The following is a 22,086-nucleotide window of genomic DNA, read 5'->3' as shown; positions in this document are numbered from 1 at the left end:
ATACATGACAGGTCATGTGTTAAATCATTTGAATAAAGCAGGTGCTACAGATTTCCCAAGCAGGTATATCACACGCTGTCCATCAATACCCCCGGGGTAAAACCAAACTTATGTAAGAGCTTGCACTTGTCTCAACGGGGTTGGTGATTATTAAAGATTGTTCTTGGCTTCTGATGAAGGGAACGCAAACCCTCAAGGAACATCAATAAAATGCAATTTTCCTTTCCTCTTCTTCCAGGCTGGGATAGGGAAAGGATTGTTCGGTAAAGAAAATGGCTTCAGAATCCTTTGCTAAGTCCACCAACATCACTGTGTTATTCCTTAGCAACTGTTGTTGAGGTGATGTGTGAAACGCAACCGGTTTGTGAGCTGAAATGGCCTTAAAGGGAATGAGAGAAGTCCTCTCTGACCTTTGGTGGAACTCAAGGGGAGTTCACTTTTTTCATATAGTTAATCATTCAGACTTTTCACCAGCAGTTTAAATCCTTGGGTGGCTCAGTCAGTAACATATACCTCCTTCCGAATGAGAGCAAGGTGCACGGCCTGTGGTTTGGGTGGGAGGAGTCTCCTTTTGTGTTACATTGAGTCTCCGATGATATTACTCTAGAATCTTGGATGGAAGGCAGCTGGGCACCGATGACTTCATCACGTGTGGCGGGTCCTTCCTTTCAAACACTCCTTGCATGGCTACAGAAGGAAAACTCCCAGAATCACTGGGTAGACAGAAATGCAAACAAAAGAGCAGGTTTTGAGCCATTTGGAGAAGTGTGTCCATCTGTAAAGCAGAGATCTATACTTGGAGGCAGCCAGGCTTCTGAAGGGGGGGGTGGGGGTTCATCCTTTGGGGCAGGTGGATGTGGAGGGTTGTAGGTACCTGTGTGATGTCTGCCTCCTCTCCCCATAAACAGGTCTTCTGAGCTCACTGGAGGTTGGGTAGTGACTAAATTTTGCAGTGGGTGTAACTGGGCAGATCCCCGAGAGACAGCACTCATTAAACTCCAAAAAGCTAAGCTTTACCCATCCATTCTCTGTAACTGCTTATCCTATTCAAGGTCACATGGGCTCTGGAGCCTATGGATACAAGGCAGGGAACAACCCAGGATGGGCCACCAACCCATCACAGGACACACTCACACCTACGGGCAATTTGGCAACTCCAATTAACCTCAGCATGTTTTTGAACTGTGGGAGGGAACTGGAGTACCTGGACGAAACCCTACAACAACACAGGGAGAACATGCAAACTCCACACATGGAGCCATAGTGGAGACTCAAACCCAAGTCCCAAAGGCATGAGGCGACAGTGCTCACCACTGCACCACCATGTCGCCCTGCTAAGCTTTATTTTTTCCGCTATTTATATGAGGGAGAAACCGATTCCATTCAGTGACAGACCCTTGTCATCGTAGAAAATGAAATCCAGCGTAAGAAACGTCAATGATCTTTAAACAGAATATTCTGAATTGTTGTCATGCCAATCCATAATCAATTATCATAAAAACAAATTGTGACGTGAAAGCAGAATTCAAACAATGATAACCTGAAGTACTTCAAAGCTCAAACACTGGACACTTAAAATATTATTGCTGAGAGGTTAAAGGTGAAATAAAATGAGTCTCCCATGAGTCTCATGTTACTTAAAGACCCACTTAGGTCTGGGATTTAAGTAGCATACACACTCAAAATACAGATGCTGTTAAGTATTCTTAGGGAGCTGCAGGCTTTCAGGGGAAATAATGTTTTAATATCACAACACCAATTAAAAGCAATAAACACTGGTGCAGAGGGAAGAAAACAAGATCAATTCAGGCATTTGTTTACAGTCCTGTAAGTAACATTGGTCATCCTCTGAAAAGGAGACATTGTTTGATTTTGCAAATTATAAAGAACTGGGAAATACTTGGATTTAAGTACATATTCATTGTTTTATGCTCATATCAGATTCTCTCATTTGTTCTCTTTACACACTCTGGAGCATCAAAACAGCACAGACTTTATTATTAGTAACATTATTATCAGTTAAGGGAGGGTGACTAATGTTTCAGGGTGAGATAGGGCCACCCATAAGGGGGGGGGGGGGGGGGGGCGAGAATGGGGATGATTTTCAGGAGCCCAGACACTAGGGGGGGCTCATGAGTGTATGATCGTGGGTAATGGGAGATTTGAATTGGTGAAGGGGGGTCAGGGGCCCATTCGCTAGAATTTTATAGGGGTAAGTGATTGTCCTGCTTTCACAGACATTGGCAGGTACGAGGCTGGGACATGATCAGACAGCTATGGGCTGGTATGGTTGCCTTTGCCCCTTTGCACGCACGGAAGGGCAGACCTCGCTGGGACAAGCTGACGGTAATTAGAGTCCTCTGAAGGCGTTATTATCTTCTCAACACAGCAATTCACAATTGTGCACGCTTTACGCGGCATTGTGTTTCACCAGAGCGGGTCGGGGTAGGTGCATGGCTTGGGGGGCATAACAACAACGAATCCTAAAAAGGGCGTGAAACAGAAAACCTCATATTTTGTTCTTAATGATGACACAACTTCTGGCCCCACTGATTGGCAATTATACAGTATGTCTGGGATCTAATTTACTTCTGTGGAATACAATAAAATGCAAAAACAAACGGAATAAAAACATAAAAAGCCAAGATTTACATGGTTATTAGGTCCTTTCTTTGGTCAGGATACCTGAGTATCCACATTACTTTGTTTTTACATTTTTTTGTGAAATGGGCAATTTAAATCTAACTTCCTCTAAGCCAGATATAATTGCTGCTGGGAGCATAATCCTCTGGGTCAATGCAACCTCTTTCTGTGGGGTCAGACACTTGTAACTATTGTCCTGTGACTTATGGTGAGAAAGTAAAAACTGACGAATTAACTGACATTTACGTAACTGACACTTCTTCTGAATGTCACATACGATTAGTTCTTGCCTACATACGGACATCCTGACTCCCCCCATATTTCAGCCATGGAACGTGCCACCTCCTTAAATGCTATATCAGGGGCACCGTAAGCGGGGGTGGCTTAGGATGATTCCAAGGGCCCCTGAGTGACTGCGGCCCTAAAAACATGCAACATAATTGTATTTGTCTGGGTTGGGGGCTCAATCTGATGTGCTTTCATGGGGACAAAAATCTCTAGTGGCCCCCCCTGGACTACAGTTTCAACTTAATTGCACATTACAGATGTGCAACTTTATGCATTGCTCAGGTAGACGCGGTTCGAAATGAACACATAATGAAGATATAATCAGGGATTCTCAGGGAATTAGGACTGGCAGAGATGCAGTCCCAAACTCTGAAGCACGTGAATATTTCACTGGCGGGTTTCCCTGACTGCGATCTGTCTCTTGCACGGCCTCGATCATCTGACGTCTGCTTGGCCTCATCTGGTAGCTCCTGCTGATGTCACAAACTCATTTATTTCCCCTTTACACTCTTAAACTATACCTCCTTCTAGCCTGAGCTGTAACTTAACTGCATGCATAAAATCTCCCATCAAATTTAATGGAGGACGAAGTGTCGCTCCTAATGCCCTAGAAATGGTTCCAGCTGGAGGCCTTGCTTGGTATCATAAATTGCAGTGTGAAGATATTTTTATGTGGACTAATCTTCGAACTGTGAAGCCCGTTTGTTAGAGCCTGAAAACAAAGTCGCTCTGCTTGGTTTATGTTGTGCCGTTCCAAAACCACTGAGCGCAGTTCAAGTTTCAGTTCTGCAGGAACAGCCCCTTGGAAACCCCCCCCCCCCCCGGGACGTGGGACCTGTAAACTGTTACACATCAAAAGCTTCTGTGTCTGCGACTCTGGTCCTGATGGACTCCTGCAGTTACTCATTTATGTTCCGTCTCAGTTCATCAGGAAACTCGCCTGCGCAATTCAAACAAGGCCAAAGTGATCATCAATGCAATAGCCTTACTGTAATAATAATAATAATAATAATTCGAGGTATTTTTGTTTTTTCTTCTAAAAATTCATGATATAGTGCCCTATTATTCAAATCACAGTCCTCGAAGTTGAGCACTACTGATTTTCCAGCCTTCCTATACCTGTGAGCCAGGTGTGAAGCCTCTGGCCAATCAGAATCAGTAATTATTAAACTAACTACCTGGGAGAACTGAAAACAAGGCCTGGATTTGGATTTGAGGTCCAGATTTCAAGAACCCTGATATAGTGGATATGATTTATTTCAAATATTAAACTACATTTATTAAATAATTATAATTACCATGAAAACTGATTTAACTTTTTTAATCCTTATTTTTTCCCGCATTTTTTCACCACTACCTGATATTATTTTACTATCACAAAAAGAGAATGGGCGCAAATTTGGGAAAGTTTACAGGATATTCCAATACAAACATACAAACAAAAAAGTGAATCCGTATGGACTGCTGAGAATCACACAAAGCATGTGAGACTTCACAAAGGAACTGGGAAAAGCTACCATACAGAGTCTCGATTAATTGCATGAAATGAGAGTTAGGTGAGTTAAATACTCTGTGGTCAGCAACCAGAAGGATGGCCCCAGGCCTGGGTGGTCTGGAAAATACTGACAGGACTCCACCAGTATCATGGGGCCCAGCAGATCCTCAGCCCCTATCCGGAACCTCTCCTCTGAACTATATCACTCCCAGTCTATGTTGAATTCCCAGCCCTTTAGACCTTACCTCCAAGGCCAGCTTTACATCTAACAGCTCCCTGTTCCCTGCCATAAACTTCCTCTCAGCAAGTGATAGTTTCTTCAAGTAAATAGCACAGAGATTTACTTTGTCTGGGTGTCCTCCCCGCTCCTAACCCTGAGGCGTACAACAAAAGTAAGTGAAGGATCAGGATGTTTCAGTAAAGGGGCTCTGCTATGATGGAAGTGAAGGTCCTTGAACATCTGCTCAGCAGCAGGAGACCAGGAAAGATTGTGAAAACAACCTTCAAGAAGCTGTCTGGAGGGCTACAATGGTGCTGAAGTTCCTGATGAACTATCTATACATCTGCAAATCCCAGTCAATGCTGCAGGTCCTTATTAATCTGTGCTTGAATAACCCTGTCAATGCTGCCCTTAAGTGCCTGATGTGATCCACCAAGTGCGATGAGTAGAGGAGCATAATACCTATGTACCACAAACCTGTGAAGCAGGTCAAGAAGAAGGATGAAGAAGGTCAAGAATAGAGATCTCATTACTGAAGACCTGGAACACAGATGAGGCACTGGTTAATCTCCAATGCATCAGCAGACACTCAAAGTGGCATGTGGTGATAGAAATGGCTGCCTTCCTCTCATCTCCCTCCAAAATCCCAATAAAGTTGTTTAAAGGGTTATTTTAGTGCCTTCTTGGTATTCTCCTCACTTGCAGCTGTCAAATCAGGTACAACACTACATGTTGTACTTGTATAACCATGTATGTGACGAATAAAGTATCTTGTATCTTGTATCAAAGAGATGTTGCTCCTACCAGAAGGTTTATTGCCAATTTCCATGGATGATGTGGTGGTAACTCAGTAGCTTTGACCTTACTTAATAAGAATTGGGTGATCAGTGGTCATTGTTGACACACCACAGCACAACAACAAAATGTGTCCTCTGCGTGTGACGTCGTGACATAGCAGGGGGCAGCTAATTCAGCACCCAGGGAGCAGTGCTTGGGGGCGGTACCTTGCTCAGGGTAACTCAGTGGTGCCTTGCTAGTCAGGGATTCAAACCAGCAATCTTTTAATTCCCTAACCATTACTCACCACTGCCCACACCTCTATCAAGCCTTCATATTAATCTGGGATGGGTTTCTATGGATGTCAATATCTGAGTGAGCTGAAGCCCTGAATGAATCAGAGCAATCCCTGAATAATTTGTTTATCTTAGATGTTTTAACAACCATTATCTTAGCTGGAAAACAGGAGCTAAGCCCTAAACGTCTTAAGATCCTAGAAACGGTCCTGACTAGAGGTAATGATAGATTATCAGGTATCCTTTGCTGACCGTAGATATCTCCTAGTCTTGTAGATTCACCTTGTATAATATCATGAAGACCAGGCCTTATTTGTCAGGATATATAGATCAGCTTCTAATCCAGGCGCTAATTATCTCACAAATAGACCACTGCAACTCCTTAGTGACAGGCAGGGATGTCAGAAATAGGTGGGGGGGAACACCCCCCCCCCCCAGTATTGCCAGATCACCCATCTTGTCCCTCTTCAGATAATCTCTATGAAGCTTCACCCTGACTTATGCCCCCTACAGCATACAACACACCCCACTGCTATGTCGCAATATACAACACACAGCCCCCCCCCCCACCCCAACACCACCAGGGCGAACTTGGTCCCCCCAATGTCAAACTCCTTGACAACGCCTCTGGTGACAGGGCTAACAATATGGATCAATATGAAAAAATGCACTCAGATTACAGCCGTCTTTATCACCGTATAGGAGCTCACATTATTTTCAGGGGCTTGGTGCTGGCTTTCAGAACCATTAACAGAACAGCACCCACCTCCATCAAGTCACTCATCAAGACTTTGTCTCCAGTTTCTTTGGTCAGCAGGTCAATGCCAATTGTGCGTTCTTGATGCTGGAAGGAGCTACTCATCCACATCGAGTCATCACAGTATAGCTGTGAACAGCTATAAACATCTAAAGATACATCTACAGGTATTTCAGGAAAATCATGACTACCCCTCAACCCACTGACCTGCTCATCTTCATCTGTGACCCCTTAGCTAGTCTCTTGTGTATGCTGGATGCTGTTACACTTATGTTTAGTTTGAATACCAATTTGTTTCTTGCTGTGGTGTTTCTGACATATTCTACAGCTCTTGCTCTGATGCAAACTTGCACTTGCTACTAGTCAATGGAAGGTCAACGCAGCTGCACTTACGCAGCTCCTTGACAGCTGTAGGCTTGCAATGTACTCTCTGCTTAACTTGTATATTGCTTCCAAAGCATAGTACAAAGCATCTGTTAAATAAATATAAATATTAATGCTACATCGAGACATGTGGGAATCATGTTGACAAAACAAGGGTTGTCCATGAAATATCAGATGGTCTAATGACAGAATAACAAAGAGAGAGATGTCCTTACAGTGCACTTTATTGACAAGTAATTGAGGTGTACCAGTACGCTCCATAACCCTTCCTTGGGGGAGGGGTCACCTGTCCAACACCGTTACATACAGAGGGGGCCACCTGCCAGCCAGAATCTGGGGGGGAATGGGCCAGATGTGCAGTTATTAAGTTGCCATTGCTCCTCAGTCTGCAGATGGATGCAGTAACCTGATCCACCACAGAACAAAGACATCCTGCACTGCAGCTTACACTGCCCCTCCGCTGGTGTCATGTGGTTTTTACCCACTTCCATTGACTCAGAGACAAGAACCTGGTCTGAGTTGAACACTTGGACATCTCTGGGGCGACCAGGAATTATTCTCCCTTAGTAGGTTATTCAGACAGATGGACAGGCTCAGACTGGCCACGGACAAGTTCAGGAAAGTTCAGGCCAGTCTTTCTTCCCCAACCCAGGTATTAAATGGTCTACATACCCGGGTTGTCTGACCCATTCATCAATCTTGGCATGTTTCCAGGTTGATGATTGATCATCATTGGTGGCCACGATTGTCAAAATATACCAATGGGAGCATCCTCCCAGTTGGTGGCAAAATATACCAAGGGATCCCCCCTCCCAAATTCCCAGCCTGCTTTGTGTTGCCAGTCCGTCCCTTGACAGGAAGACCAGCTGATCCATGGATGGATCATTATCTTAGCAGACCAGCTAAGTTTGGAGCTTCTACCTCGGTCCACATCAGAAGACTCTGACGAGGGACTGTTCACTTTGCCCACTATTAACTGCCAGGGTACAAAAGGAGAGAACATAATCGGCAGCCGTCCTATTGCTGTGGGTAACCTTTAGCAGCTGTTCTCGGCTCGGCTGGGTATTGGAAAACTGCCCAGAAGTTTTCTGTGAATCAAGTGTACCTCACCTGCGCACTACTCCGGCCCCTTCCAGCATGCTCCACATCAGCATGTTAGCAAATTGGCTCCTGGTCTCCACCTATAAGCTGACCCTGCTGATGCCAGTCAGGACCTTCAGCTTATACATGAAGCAGTGTTTCTCAACTCGTTTGTTGTCAGCTTATACTGGGATTTTGGGTCGTGACTTTCTGACCGAGGAATAACGTGCTTTCTGAGGCTAAACCAGTCGAGAAACCCTAATATGTAGCATAATATCAGACTATATACAGAATACGATGTGATTTTAGTTATACAAAAATGATTTTTTTTGACATGTTGTAAAATCAGGAACTGAATACTTCACAGTAAGGGTTCAGTTGTGGCTAAAGTTTGCTGTTTGCAGGCATGACTGTGGCTGCCATCTCTCTCACTCATTAGTGTTCTGTTACATTAATAAGCTCAATTGTAGTTGAATAAGTTAAGCTAATAAAATAAAAGCACAGTAATTACACGTCAGGCTAAGTGTTTCATTACCTTTGCTCTTTCTCAGAAAATTTCAAATTGCCCTGAAACATTTGGGAATGCTCTGAATCAGTTCAGGGTAAAAAAAATATTGTCAGTTTGCCCACTTGTTGTAGGGAGTGGAAATATGCATATCCGGTTGTATCAAGAGAAAAATCATCATACATTGTCACGAATGACTCAGACTTGAAGACCCAGTGGGGAGGGAGAAATGAGTATACATCTAAAGACTGAGAAACTCTGTGAATAATGGATTTTTGCTTTCAACCCCCAACATTTTCGGTCCTGTTATTGGTTACTGATTGCATATTAGGTAGAGCAAAGATATGATTGAGCTAAGTTGGTCATTCTTAGGCTGTACTGTAGAGGGCGTTAGACGTGATTATCCTTCATGTCAAAAGGCGACCTGTTTCCAAGGTTGAGTTCCACTAGTCATAGCATGTTTGATGAAACGATAAGTATGTGAAAGATTTTTAAAACCGCAATTTAGGAGATGTGATTGCAAAAGGAACAGTTTCTGAGAATGGTTTCTTTCACATACATGTATGAAGATGACCATTTAGCATTAAGAGGAAATTATATATATATGTGTGTGTGTGTGTGTGTGTAAAAGCCAAATGTATGGTTAAAATTTTAAAAATACATATTTTTCCTTATTTGTTTGACTTATTCATGGTGGAATTTACTATACATTCATACTGTTATCTTTTTTCCCCCAAAACACATCCTGATCCAGTTCGGAATTTAACAGTTTTTCTAGGCATACTGTGTTGCATTGAGAAATGTGAAAAAAAACATTAAATCTCTTAATAGATTAATCGGTTTTACTGTGGATGGACTTATTCTATTTGTTATTTGTAAACAGAAGTTCAATAGAAGAAGAATCACCTTGGATTACTGAACTGGAACATGTGTCAGGCGTACTGCTCATCACCTTTAAACTTAGTCTTTAGAATTCTATCATTTTCAAAAGTATATATATTGTGGCGCTGGACGGACCGACGCATCGCGGGAGCAGAGAGAGACGCGGACACTCGCTTGCCGAGGAGAACACGCTGTTTATTGATAATCCTGAAAAGAACTACACCAGTGGCCTGTACTACGAAGCGGGGTTACTGGCTTATCGGGGTAACTTGTCGGATTTAAGGTACCACAGTTTAAATGGACTTCATATTCGCTCACTTACATTTTGCCCAGACTACCTTAAATCCAACAAGTTACCCCGATAAGCCAGTAATCCCGCTTCGTAGTACAGGCCACAGGGAGCCAACGAGCACCGAACCGATTACATATAAGAAATACAGGGTTGTCAGACGCTTAAGTGTAAGATAAACACTCGGTAGGAGATTTACGGAAGTTAATTACATTCGAGGATCGGACAGGGTACACACAAGACACGGGAAACACACGCGCGACAATAAGGAAATATATAACCATTAACAATAACAACAAAAATACAAGGGCTATTTACAACTGCACGCGGGGCATGCTGGGACATGATCCTCGCCGGTGCTACAATATATTTATTCTTTATACTTTTTTGGCTTGTGGAGAATTGAACAACAGACTTATTGCTACAAAGCAAATGTTCGGTTGTAAAACAATGTTCAAACGTTTTCACATGTCAGATTATAGGCTACAACCTGACGTTAAAGGTTTGTGGGAGGTCGGTCTGAGCACTATAGTCACCCAATCATAATGCAATTATTTCTTTATTGTCCATAAATGGCCAGTTTATGAAGACATTAATTAATCCTGGCAATGTTACATCTTTTTACCCATAAGACAAGACATTTAGCTGATTCATAATGAGGAACATTCGTAATATTCTCTGGGAAAAGGGAATAGTTGACATTATTTCTTCTGAGAATTGTAAAATCTAAGTGCCTCACTTATGCAAACGTGTGCAAAAAATAACCCTTCAGCCAACACAGTCTATAGACAGATGTCTAGCCTATATATATATAGGAGATGTATGTTAGTGCATACATGAGACCTATTTCAGTTTGCAGCCCAACTAACCGTAAATGTTCCACATGGTTCAAAAGCACCATCCACAGGTCCACAGGAAGGCTTATTCCTTTCTCCTTCTCCAGTTTACAGGAAGTTGTACTTTTCATGAAGTAGTGCAGGAGAAATATTTAGTGTCTAAAGTTGGACTAGGGTGCTGTCTGTATTTAGAGTGCTGCTTCATCTCTGTTAAAATAAACCCGAATTAACCTCTGCAGAACCTAAAGGACTATAGAGATATAATCGAACAGAGAACGCACACGAATTCAGAAGACACAATTAAGCAGTCTTACTTCTGCTGACCCTGTTCTCTGAAGGAATCCCTTGACTATATCAATTGCTCTTTTTGAAAATCCCGTTACTTTTTTGTACTCGACGCTATAGTGGCTCGCATATCAGTATTTAGCGTCAGCGGTTATAAATCGGTAATCGCTACTTATTCTCTGTGTAAACAGACCGAGGCACAGTGCTGTGGGAACTATATAAGATATCGTTTGCCTCCTCGGATTTATACTATAACAACACGGAAAACAGCTTTTGAGAGTCTTTCTCGGAAAACCACTCCTATGAAGCCAGCAGTAAAAATCCCAATCTCGCCAATTACGAGAAATGTTTCCGATCCATAAATTGCAAAAGGGTGGAACAAAACAAGTGAAACCAGTTCACAGTACTTTTCTATAACCAGTTATAATAACGGGGGACAAAATAGCATGAAATGTTACACACACTGTAAACCCAAACATTATAACTAACTTATAATGGGAAGTACCTGGTACTCAAAATGTGCCAAAAAGTTTAGCTAACTATTATTTTTCAGTTTATTCAACATCTATCAGAGATTTAAATTAACAGTACTTTTTTTTTTTAGTTTTTACAACTACACTAAAGTTAAGAGTTTAGGGAACTTGAAAAATAGTTTCAACCATAATCAAATATTTTAATGTCAAACATACGCCCTCCTAGTGGCGGTTTTTTTTACGAAAAAGTGATGTCATCGCTGAACGTGCACTCAGACGTGTTTCAAACGGATGCACCGAAGTTCGCGCTTTCAGGGCGAACTATTTGGATGGCTACAAACATATGCAAGTATTCAGCTGTTTCAAATAATGTTGCCGTCTGTTTATAGTTGGTATCGGCTACACTCACACCATCCACGTACGTTAGGTTTTCCAGTTAATGTGTACAGTTTTTTAGAATATTTAGAATAGAGCTACCAGTTAAAAGTGTACAGACATCTAAATTTTTCTAACGTTAGGATATTAAATGATGCAGCGCACATAAACATTTTTTATCATATTAAGTCATGTATTTTTTCTATACGTGTAGTCATCTGCAGGTTATCTGGTGAAAGTGCTTGTTCTATCTTTTTTCTTTGTGTTATGGATAGTTTTCTTCGACGTTTTGATGCATAAAAGTAGTCTGAAATTAACAGGCCTGTCCGGTCCATCTGTCCACGCTGTTCCCGCAATTTCAGGTCCCAAGGTGAGACACGAACATTTTTGTAACATAATCCTTACACGAACATAGATTAATTTGTTTGATGAAAATTGCCCCGTTGACGCTAAATGTTTACGTAAATCTGAAGGTCACTGCCAGTTGAGTTTTTTTTTTAAGTGATAAGGTTGTCTTTTGTTAGGATGCAGAATTTTTGAGAATATTAAATGATGCAGCGCACATGCAGTCTGTATGTTAGGCCTTTCTGTTGTTGTTTAAGTTGTGTATTATATACGTATTTACATAAAGTGTATACGCTGCAGGTTATTTGATGAAAATACGTGTTCAATCTGTTTTCTTTGTGTTATGGGTAGTTTTCTTCGACGATTCGGTGCATAAAACTCGTCTGAACCTAATAGGCCTGTCGAGTCCACGTTGTTACCGCAAATCCAGGTCCTAAGGTGAGGCAAGAACGTTCTTGTAAATGTAATCTTATTAGACTAACATTAAAAAAGTTGCCTCACTGATGTAAATTTTGTAAATTTGAAGTTAAATGTTATTTCATTTGAATTAGCTGTATATGTTTTAGGATTGTTTAACATTTAACTTAAAGTGCCAAATAAGGTTGTCTTTTGTTTTGAAAGATTGCTACAAAAAAAAGATATTAAATGATGCAGTGCATATGCAGTCTTCGTTTGGCCTTTCTGAAAATGTGTGTATTTTTGTATAGGTGGAGTCAGCTGCAGATCATTTGATGAAAATTTGTTTTCTTTGTGTTATCATTTCTTCGACCTTTTGATGCATAAAAGTAGTTTGAACTTCATAGGCCTATTGAGTCCACATTGTTCCTATTGCAGTTCCTAAGGTGAGACACACATTCTTGCAAATATAATTCTATTACAAAAGATCAAAATTTGTAACAAAAAAAATGTGCTACTGAATTAAATGTTTATTGCATCTGAAGTTTAGGTTTCATTTAAATAATTTTTTTTTTAGGATCTCTGCTGAGCAAGTTGAAAGTTACAGTTACAAAAATTGGGACAACTTCCAGGTAAATCTGTCTAAGATTTTTGTTTGTGAATTAGAGGGATGGCTTGGGACTGTAAGCTGTGTACAGCCTCATTTCAATCCAGAACACACTTCCTCACACACATTCGATTGCAGCATAGTCATTATTCTAAAGTTAGTCCATTACCATGTTTACATAAAGACTGTGCATGTTCATTTTACTCATTTAATGCCCTGAAAACCCATTTATCTCGATATCACATAGGAGACAGTATTACACAAGAGGCTCAAAATCAGGAACCTTTAGTTTTTATCTGTCCAATTTGTTTATTTAAGCAGCCGTTCTCAGACACTACTCTCTTCAGGCACCTGAGAGTCCATTTAAAAAGCCATGAAGTGGTTGAATGTCCATACAAGAATTGCCAATTTAAAAGTAATGTGTACTCGTCATTCAATTCACACAAGAGCAAGAACCACCAATTTCACTCCACCTCAGATTATAAAGATGGTCTAATAGTCAGTCAGGAGTCAGATATACCACAGTGCTCTCATGCTACGGCATCTGACACTACAGAAAATGATCCTGGCCCAAGTAATGACAGCCTTGATGTAGCAGAGATGCAGTGTGATATTGACAAGTTGAGATGTCAATTAAAATGTAATTTGTCCTCATTATTTTTGAAGATGCAAAGCATCCTCCATGTCTCGGACACAGCTTCACAGGAAATCATTCAACACTTGAATGAGATATTTTCCTTATCAAAGCCAATAGTAAAAGAGACCTTAAGAGAGAGACTTCAGAAACATAACTTGGCTGTTTCTAGTTCTGTTCTGGATGAACTAACTGAGGCTGTTATGGACTGCAATGTTGTAGTTAAAGCCACGTCAAAAGGCTCAGATTTGTCTACTGCAAAGCGCAGAAAGGTCTTTGTCGAAAAAAATTACTCTCTGGTAAAGCCTGTTCAGTATGACTTGGAGATATCAGGGGAAAAAATGGTTTATGTGCCTATTCTTAAAATGATTCAGGAGCTGTTCAAAAACACGGATATTCTTCACAAACTCCAGGAGTCTGTTAGTTTACCTGGTCACTATACATCCTGCTGTGATGGTTCATATTTTAAAACTAACACATTACTTTCATCCGGAGAGTTCAGTGTGCCGCTCCAACTATACATTGATGAATTAGAAATTGCAAACCCACTTGGAACATCAAAAAAAATCCACAAACTATGTGCTGTTTATTGGGTCTTTGCCAGCCTTCCCAGTAAGTATCGCTCAGCCCTGCATACAATTCAGCTGGCACTTCTATGTAAAGTAGCTGACCTTAAAAAGAGTGGGTATAAAGCTGTGTTCTCTCCACTGTTGAAAGACATTAGCATTCTTGAGGAAGAAGGTGTTTTTATTGAGTCATTAGGGCAGAATGTTAAAGGAACTGTCTTTTGTGTGTCTGCAGACAATCTTGCAGCACATGGATTGGGAGGCTTCACAGAATCATTTAGATCTGAGTATACCTGTAGGTTTTGTTTAGCCACTAGAGATCAGATGAAATCTATGAGTGTAATTCAGGGGGATTTCCCCATGAGAACAGAGACCAGTCATGACATTCATGTTCGTGATGTTTTGCAAAGTAATACCCAAAGCAGTAAGTTTGGTGTAAAAGCAGACTGTGTGCTGCGTGAAGCATTGAAACATTTCCACCCTGTCACCGGATTTGCTCCAGACATCCTTCATGACCTCCTGGAAGGTATTGTACCAGTTGAGTTGTGTTTATGCCTTCAAAAGCTGGTTAACAAGAAGTACTTCACTTTAGACTACCTAAACAATAAGATTGAGTTGTTTCCATATGAACACACTGACAAAACAGACAAACCACACCCAATACAAAAAACCTGTTTCACAAAAGGTAGTGTTGGTGGAAATGGTCATGAAAACACCACCTTACTTAGACTGTTTCCGCTAATGGTAGGTAGCAAAGTTCCAGAGGGAGATAAGACATGGGCTGTCTTAATGGATTTAAAAGACATTGTTGAGCTGTCATTATCACCAGCATTTACGGAAGAAACTATCCAGTATTTGCAATGTAAGATCAGTGACCACAGGCAGATATTTTCTGAGGTTTTCCCTGAATCGTGTTTCCGCCCTAAACATCACTTTGTGGAGCACTACCCGAATCTTATAAGGTGTTTCGGGCCACTAGTGCATCTCTGGACAATGAGGTTTGAGGGGAAGCACAGATTCTTTAAAAGAGTTGTACATGACACCCAAAACTTTAAGAATGTCACTTCTACTCTTGCAACTAGACACCAGAACATGATGGCATATCATCTGAGCTCACCATCATATTTTAAGCCACATACACATACTTCAAGTGTCTCTTCAGTGCTAGTCTCGACACTGCCTGATTGTGCTAAGGTGTTCATTCAGGGACAGACAACTACTAGCATAGTCTACACCACATCTAGGGTCACCATAGATGGCACTAACTATGCCCCAGGAATGTATGTGTCTGCAGAAGCCTGTGGTGGATTGCCTCAGTTCTGGAGGATTGATGAAATCTTTCTTGTCAATAACAATGTGTCGTTGCTCTGCAGTTCATTTGAGTCATGGTATGTTGAACATGTGCGCTGTTATGAGCTGTCACCAATGCCAGGAAGACACTCTGTTTTTCGGATTTCGGATCTGAATGACACGATCACACTTGCTGCGTACTTCATTGATGGTCAGTTAATGCTGTCTCCCAGGAGATACATCTTGCAAAGGTATTGCTGAAGTTCAACATGGGTAGTTTAATGGGAAATGTTTCTGATCTGTGTTATAAAACACATTTTCAGATGTTGTGCATGTGATTGTTCATTTAATTTTTTTTACTACTCTTCAGTCCATAGAAAAATGGCAGCTTCTTCCTGTTTGATGCTTCGTGTCATTGTTGATGCCAGAACTACTCGGAAGATCACACTCGCCTCCTATCCTGAATCCACCGATGAACTGAAAAATGTTTTAAGAGAAAAACTGAACTTGGATAAAAACTTCAGCATACAATACGAAGACCCAGATTTCGATGGACAACTTGTATCTTTGGTGGACATCAACGAGTTGCCACCAAAAGCTACTGTTAAGCTTTTTTTTGATGGAGGAAGTAGTTCTACATCAACAACAGACAGTGAATTATTAACTGCTGTTTCCACACCTGAACGTGTTTCAGGGTGGCCTCAAGGCAATTTTCCAGTGCCAGCATTTTCTTATGAGGTCGAACACATACTTAGAGAAGGAAATTCTGCCTTTGAAAAAACAGGAAAAGTGCTGCAGCTAACCAGAGACCAGAAGCATGATGTCCTTGACAAATTAGCAGCTGCAATCTATAATTTTAAAGCCTACCCAAGTGACAAAGAGCTGTCAAAAGCAGCAGAATCTCTGGTCACCAAACACCCATGTCTGAAAGAGCTGGGTTCAGACACCGGATGGTTTGGATGGAAAACTAGCATCAAATTTAAAATGGGAAATTACCGAAACAAGCTGAGGAGAGCAGGATGTATGGAGGTTGCAGTGAACGCTGGAAAACGAAGCAAAAGCAGTCCAGACAATGAACCATCACACTTGAATATAAAAAGGGCAAGACGTGCCGAAGTAAACTACTTACCAGACTTCCCCCAAGGTCATGATGCTTCAACTCTAGAGCAGCAGAGGGTTGAAATTACAGAAGAAGTTCAGAAGGCTGAAAAAAATCTTCTTGTTGTTGATAAGAAGATGCAGATGACATTTGCATTACGCAGGAATGAGATCATTACCAGTCCATCACCAGTGAAAGAGATCCTTGGACGCTGGCCAGCTCTACGTTTGGAATCACAGGTATAATTAACTTTAATTGTGTGTTTAAAAAATGTATTTAATATTTTCAGTCGGTTTGTGACATGCTTTTCTTGTCTTCTGTTTCAGGTATGTGCTGAATTTCAGCGCATTACCAACCAGAATTTGACAAACACATTTTACGCAGAGCTAGACCGCCACAGTTTTCGCCTGATGACTTTATATCGACAGAGAGCAGCGAAGACTGGAAAAACTGCTGATGCACTTGGTGAATTTCTTCGGGTTCATGACTTACAGGTATTATCGTGGTATTATTGTTTAATGCTTCAACAGACATTGTTTTGACTGTATATACTGAATATTATCACTTGATTTAAATATATGTCTAACTATGACTTGGATTTATCATGTACTAAGTGATGAGTAAACCTTTTTCAGAATTTTTTGTATTTAATTTAGAGCAGTGGATCTCAAACCTGTCCTGGAGGACCCCCTGCCCTGCACATTTTGTATATCTCCCTAATTAGACGCACCTAATTTAGTTCTTGCAGTCTGTACAACGAGCTGATGAATGGAATTATGTGTGTAGATGGAGACATACAAAATTTGGAGGGCAGGGGGTCCTCCAGGACAGGTTTGAGAAACGTTGATTTAGAATACATAAAAAAAAAACTTCTGATGTATCTTTGTGTCCTTTTAAAGGGATAGTTTATAGGGATAAAAACAAAAATAGCAAAATGAAAATTCTGTCATGAATTACTTGCTCATTGTTCCAAATCTGTATAACTTACTTTGTTTGGATGAACACAGAGGAAGACATTTGGAAGAATGCTGGTAGTCAATGGGGTCCAGTAATTGTTTGGTTATAATCATTCTTCCAAATATCTTTCTCTGTGTTCATCAGAACAAAGACATTTATACAGATTTGGAACAACTTAGAGTAAATGATGAGACAGTTTTTATTTTTGGGTGAAGTATCCCTTTAAGAATCAGGGCTCTTGCTGTGATTACTTATTTTATCTATGCCTTAATCAACTTTTTGGCATTCATTCCGTGTCAAGTTAGCATTGTTTGGTTTTGTGCTGGCTAAAAAGTGTGTGTTCCACTTTTAACATTGTTTTCAATGTGAACTTTAAGGATCAACATGATGTACACACAAGGCGAACAACAGTGCTCTGTGCACTTCCTGTGTATCTGAGAGAAGACACCTCAAAATTCTTTAAAACATGCACGGTAAGTCACTTATTCTGCATATTTCTTAGGATTATATTTCAGCATATTTTTCACACTGGTAAGATAGCATTTGGTAATTGTATTTCAATAATTTTTACATCCAGATTGAAGATGATTCAGAAGAGCCAGATGTTGATTCATCAGTTGCCCTTTTGACAGTCGTCCGAGAACTCCCAGACGTTGCTTTTCAGTACAATCCAGAGAAGATTTTGATCATCCTTGAGAAAGAAGTTGTCATAACAAACCTTCAGAGTCTATCTGATGCTTTCCTTTTGATGTTTGGCTTAATCTATGCATTGGATCTCTCATATCCAAAAGAGATGGCCAACACATTTGAATTTATTCAGAAGGTTCTTTTGGGTCTTGATGATGGCAAACTTAAGCCAAGGGTGCTGGCTCTAAAGAATGACTTGCTGTTTCATGCACTGTAATTTTACACTGTGTGCCTGTGTTGTGTTGTTTTTTTTAATATCAGGCATATGTGCAAGATTTCAACAAGAGTTCTTATAAAATTGGTGCTCTGCCTAAAATAAAAACAAAAATAGCAATTTCTTCTGTGGCAAAGTTCAAAAAAGACAGCAGATCAAGAAAGCTTAATCCTGTTTTGTATTCATTAAGGTAATATTTTAATTTATTTTCTTTGACCTGGTGTGCCTTTTTGTTGCACAGTACTGTTGTCACTAATTTTGTTTGCATAATGCATATTCATTTAGGTAATATGACAATTGATTTTCTTTGACCAGGTATGCCTTTTTTTGTTACACAGAACGGTTGTCACTGTTTTTGTTGGCATAATGGCTGTTTAGGTAATATTTCAGTGTATTTAACCTGGTGTGCCTTTTTATTGCACAGAGCTGTTTTAATGTCTCGTTTTACAATAAATTTTTGTACTTTAATGATTTCAGATTTGTAATTTGTACTGTTTAAGTTGTAAAATGTAGATATTTGAGTACAGGAAACTTAAAAAAAACAAGGCAATCATTTGCCACAAAATATTTAACATTACTACTACAATTTAAGTTACGTAAATTATATAATTTAATTTAGTAACACTTAAAGTTCCTTAAACTAAGTTTAGATAAATTAAAAATTTTGATATATATTTGAGGGATATTTTAATTAAGTGAAATAATTGAAGTTGTCAGTACTCAAAACTTTGAGTTGCACTAAAGTAAAGATGAACAAAACATTAAATATATATTTTGATTTAAATTAATGTTTGTTTATAATTTACAGGTACTCAAGTAAGTAGCTATATGCTTACTGATGATATTTAAGTTTGCAAACTTAAAAAAATAGCGGCAATCAGTTGCCTCAATTTTTTTGAGTTAGTAGAACTTATCCGGGTTTACAGTGCAGTTAACTGTTTATAATCACGTATGTCAGTAGCCTGTATATAGAGACTTGAAAATATGTAGTAATGTGATTGATGTCGACAGAGAGAGCGTGAGTCTGAAGGTGCGAGTGTTTGGGAGAGAGGTGGGGGGGCATTAGGGGGGCAGGGGAGGATTATATTACGCAGTTCCGCCTTAAGCTGACCGGGCAGCGAATCCTCAGGCTGTAACGCGACTCCAGCGTCGCCGACGGGGGCAGGGCTTTGGTTTAGTGCGGTGCCGCTACAACCCGGAGCCAGACTGGGAAACGCCGCGGCCGGTGAGGTACGAGGATGATGTAGCCAAGAGAGGGAACACCATCATCGACAGACGGGCTCGCATGCTTCCCAACAAAGAGAGACCAAATCCGGTCGCGAATCCGTAGCCTCCAACTTGGCAAAATGAGCTGACAATGATTTTTGTATGTATTTTTATACGGCATTTTTTATTTGCTCATCCTGGCTGGGGTATGTGATTTTTTTTTTCGTCTAATAATAAAGGTGCATTGACATCTATGTGTGCGTCGCCTCCATCCGCACCGTCAGTCTCATTTTAAGGTTTCCCGTCGCATGGAAGGATCCGCAATAAGGCGTAGAAACCATTTAAAGCTGTTATTTGCGAAAGGTAACTAAGAAGTTGATTTCTGGCTTTTACGGGCCCTGTTGTGTTTTTTTTTGTACCGTATCAAAATGATGAACTCGATACTTTTCGCCGATGCGCTGTCAGCGACCACGATGCCCGGCAACGCGGCGCCCACTTCGGGCTCGGGCGCGATGACTAGCGTGCTGCGGAATGACCTGGGCTCCAACATCCACGTCCTGAAGACGCTGAATCTCCGCTTTCGCTGCTTCCTGGCCAAAGTCCACGAACTGGAGCGCAGAAACAAACTGCTGGAGAACCAGCTCCAGCAAGCCTTGCAGAAGTCCCGCTACAGTGCGCTGTATAGCCGTGATGCGGCGGTCCAGGCGGACCTCGCCCCGGCGGAGCCGCAATTCCAGGGACATTTCCGTCATTCCAGGTTGCCGGGTACCATCTGGAGCTTCACCCACGTGAGACGACACGGGGAGCGCTTGGAGACCCTTCAGGGCCCGGGGGTAACTTGGACGCACCCGGACGGGGTCGGGGTCCAAATCGATACCATCACGCCAGAAATACGGGCGTTGTACAACGTGCTGGCCAAAGTCAAGCGAGAAAGAGACGAGTACAGGAGAAAGTAAGTGATGCTGACCCTGGATCCCACGTTTTTTTACGCGTGTCCTGTCATTACAGAGTAAAACTAAAATGATTTTGAAATATTAAATGGTCCAAACAGTTAATGTTGGTAGAAGACTTAAGTAACTGCATGGTAGAGACGCTATATGCGACTTTCGTCGGAGTTCGTGGTAAATTCTGCTCTGAAGATGCGCGGAATGTCTGCCTGCAAAAGGTTTCCTTTTAAACTTGAGTATGCTTGAGTATGGAGATAATATTATATTTTGTATTAACAGCAGTATCATAAATGTTATAAATATAAATGATTTCTCCCCCAAGAAGAAAATAAAAACAAATTAATCACATTTTAAAATGCAGGCCGGTAAAAATCATTGGCATGATTTGATACAACACATGCCCGATTTTCTGTTTTTACAGTTTCAGGCTGTTATTACTGATGTAGAACTTTTGCTGATATAGAACATGTTGGCCCATATGCCGTTTTATGGTGCCCCGTTGTAGGATATAGTCTGATATTTGCAGGATTTTTGGTGCATGAAGACTTCTCAAGACCTACCGTCTTTCACGCATTTCCCCTGCGTTTTCAGATTTCACCTGACATGTCACTGTTGACATGATACACTTTGTCATTTAAAGTAAGAGTCGTTTCTTGTTTTTATGAATGATTCTTGTGCATTGGTCCTTTCATTTGGACTTAAATACAGTAGATTCTGTGTTCGGGTTCATTTCAAATTGCAGCTTTTATTTTAAAAGCAAAAAATAGTATTTCAAACATTCTTTTGATCGACCTTTATACAACTTACAACGTAAAACGTGATTTGGGAGCATAATTTGGCCAATTTGCAGTGTACATTAGGATATGTTACAAAAGGGATTACCGACTTAGCAGAATATACTAGAAATTTCAAAAAAACACTGAAATGAGGTTTGACCCCAATTCCTCACGCAGTTTCCTGGTTCCTAGGTAGAGCTGATGTCTGCATTGTTGCTGAGCGTTTCTCCAGCGGTCTCATGTTGATTTAAGCTAACATTTGGCCTGAAGGTTTACTTTTTCTAAGAAAATGGGTTGTGATTAATAGACACCAGAAAAATTGAAGACTTGTGTGAAAATGTGGGTGAAGACTGTGACCCAGAAAAAAGGCGAATTACTTTGGTTGGGTTAGCAGTCAAGGAACTGGACCTGGGGCCAGAAGGTTTTCAACCATGGGTGGATGTCACGGTCTTCTGAGCTTGGGCACCACCTGAAGTTCAGTGAAAGTCATGCAAAGCCATCGAGATAGGATTCAGTGCCATGAAAGGTTCTCTTTGAAAACACGCTGGGTAATTTAAAAGTTATAAATTAAAAAGAAATAGACAATTGCGGAATAGACCATCTGCAAGTAGGACTCTCACACTTATTAATAGCCTGTGAGTGGACTGAGGAATTGTTTAACTGGTAACCAATAAACTTCCTGCCTGCAGGCGCTATGGTGGGTGATTTCAGTTGGCATCCAGTTCAGGATCCTCGATGCCTTGCGCACTATGCTGTTTAGGGCTTCAGGGTCACAGT

General features: G+C 40.9%; 1 protein-coding gene and 1 long non-coding RNA gene across 5 annotated transcripts in view; both read left to right on the top strand.

Annotated features, from left to right (window-relative positions):
- The first annotated feature begins 11,214 nt into the window (after positions 1-11,214).
- LOC140592256 (uncharacterized) lies at positions 11,215-18,848 on the top strand. 4 transcript variants are annotated; one of them, XR_011992561.1, is made up of 10 exons: positions 11,223-11,555; positions 11,861-11,955; positions 12,282-12,368; positions 12,638-12,772; positions 12,904-12,958; positions 15,507-15,674; positions 15,794-16,761; positions 16,849-17,016; positions 17,857-17,952; positions 18,057-18,848. It is a non-coding gene; the product is annotated as an uncharacterized lncRNA (long non-coding RNA). The 4 variants fall into 4 exon arrangements; XR_011992560.1 differs by having other exon boundaries at positions 11,215-11,628; positions 12,904-15,674; XR_011992559.1 differs by having other exon boundaries at positions 11,216-11,555; positions 12,904-15,674.
- A 643-nt stretch (positions 18,849-19,491) lies between these two features.
- The window catches only part of iffo2b (intermediate filament family orphan 2b), a 30,227-nt gene continuing 27,632 nt past the window's right edge, over positions 19,492-22,086 (top strand). The window contains exon 1 of the mRNA XM_072715146.1: positions 19,492-20,538. Within this exon, the coding sequence (XP_072571247.1) occupies positions 20,015-20,538 (524 nt within the window). The 5' untranslated portion in view covers positions 19,492-20,014. The remainder of the gene's footprint in view (positions 20,539-22,086) is intronic.

The sequence above is a fragment of the Paramormyrops kingsleyae genome, chromosome 8, assembly GCF_048594095.1.
Source record: "Paramormyrops kingsleyae isolate MSU_618 chromosome 8, PKINGS_0.4, whole genome shotgun sequence".
Lineage (NCBI taxonomy): Eukaryota > Metazoa > Chordata > Actinopteri > Osteoglossiformes > Mormyridae > Paramormyrops > Paramormyrops kingsleyae.
Note: the sequence above shows the minus strand (reverse complement) of the source record. Positions and strands in the feature narration are given on the sequence as shown.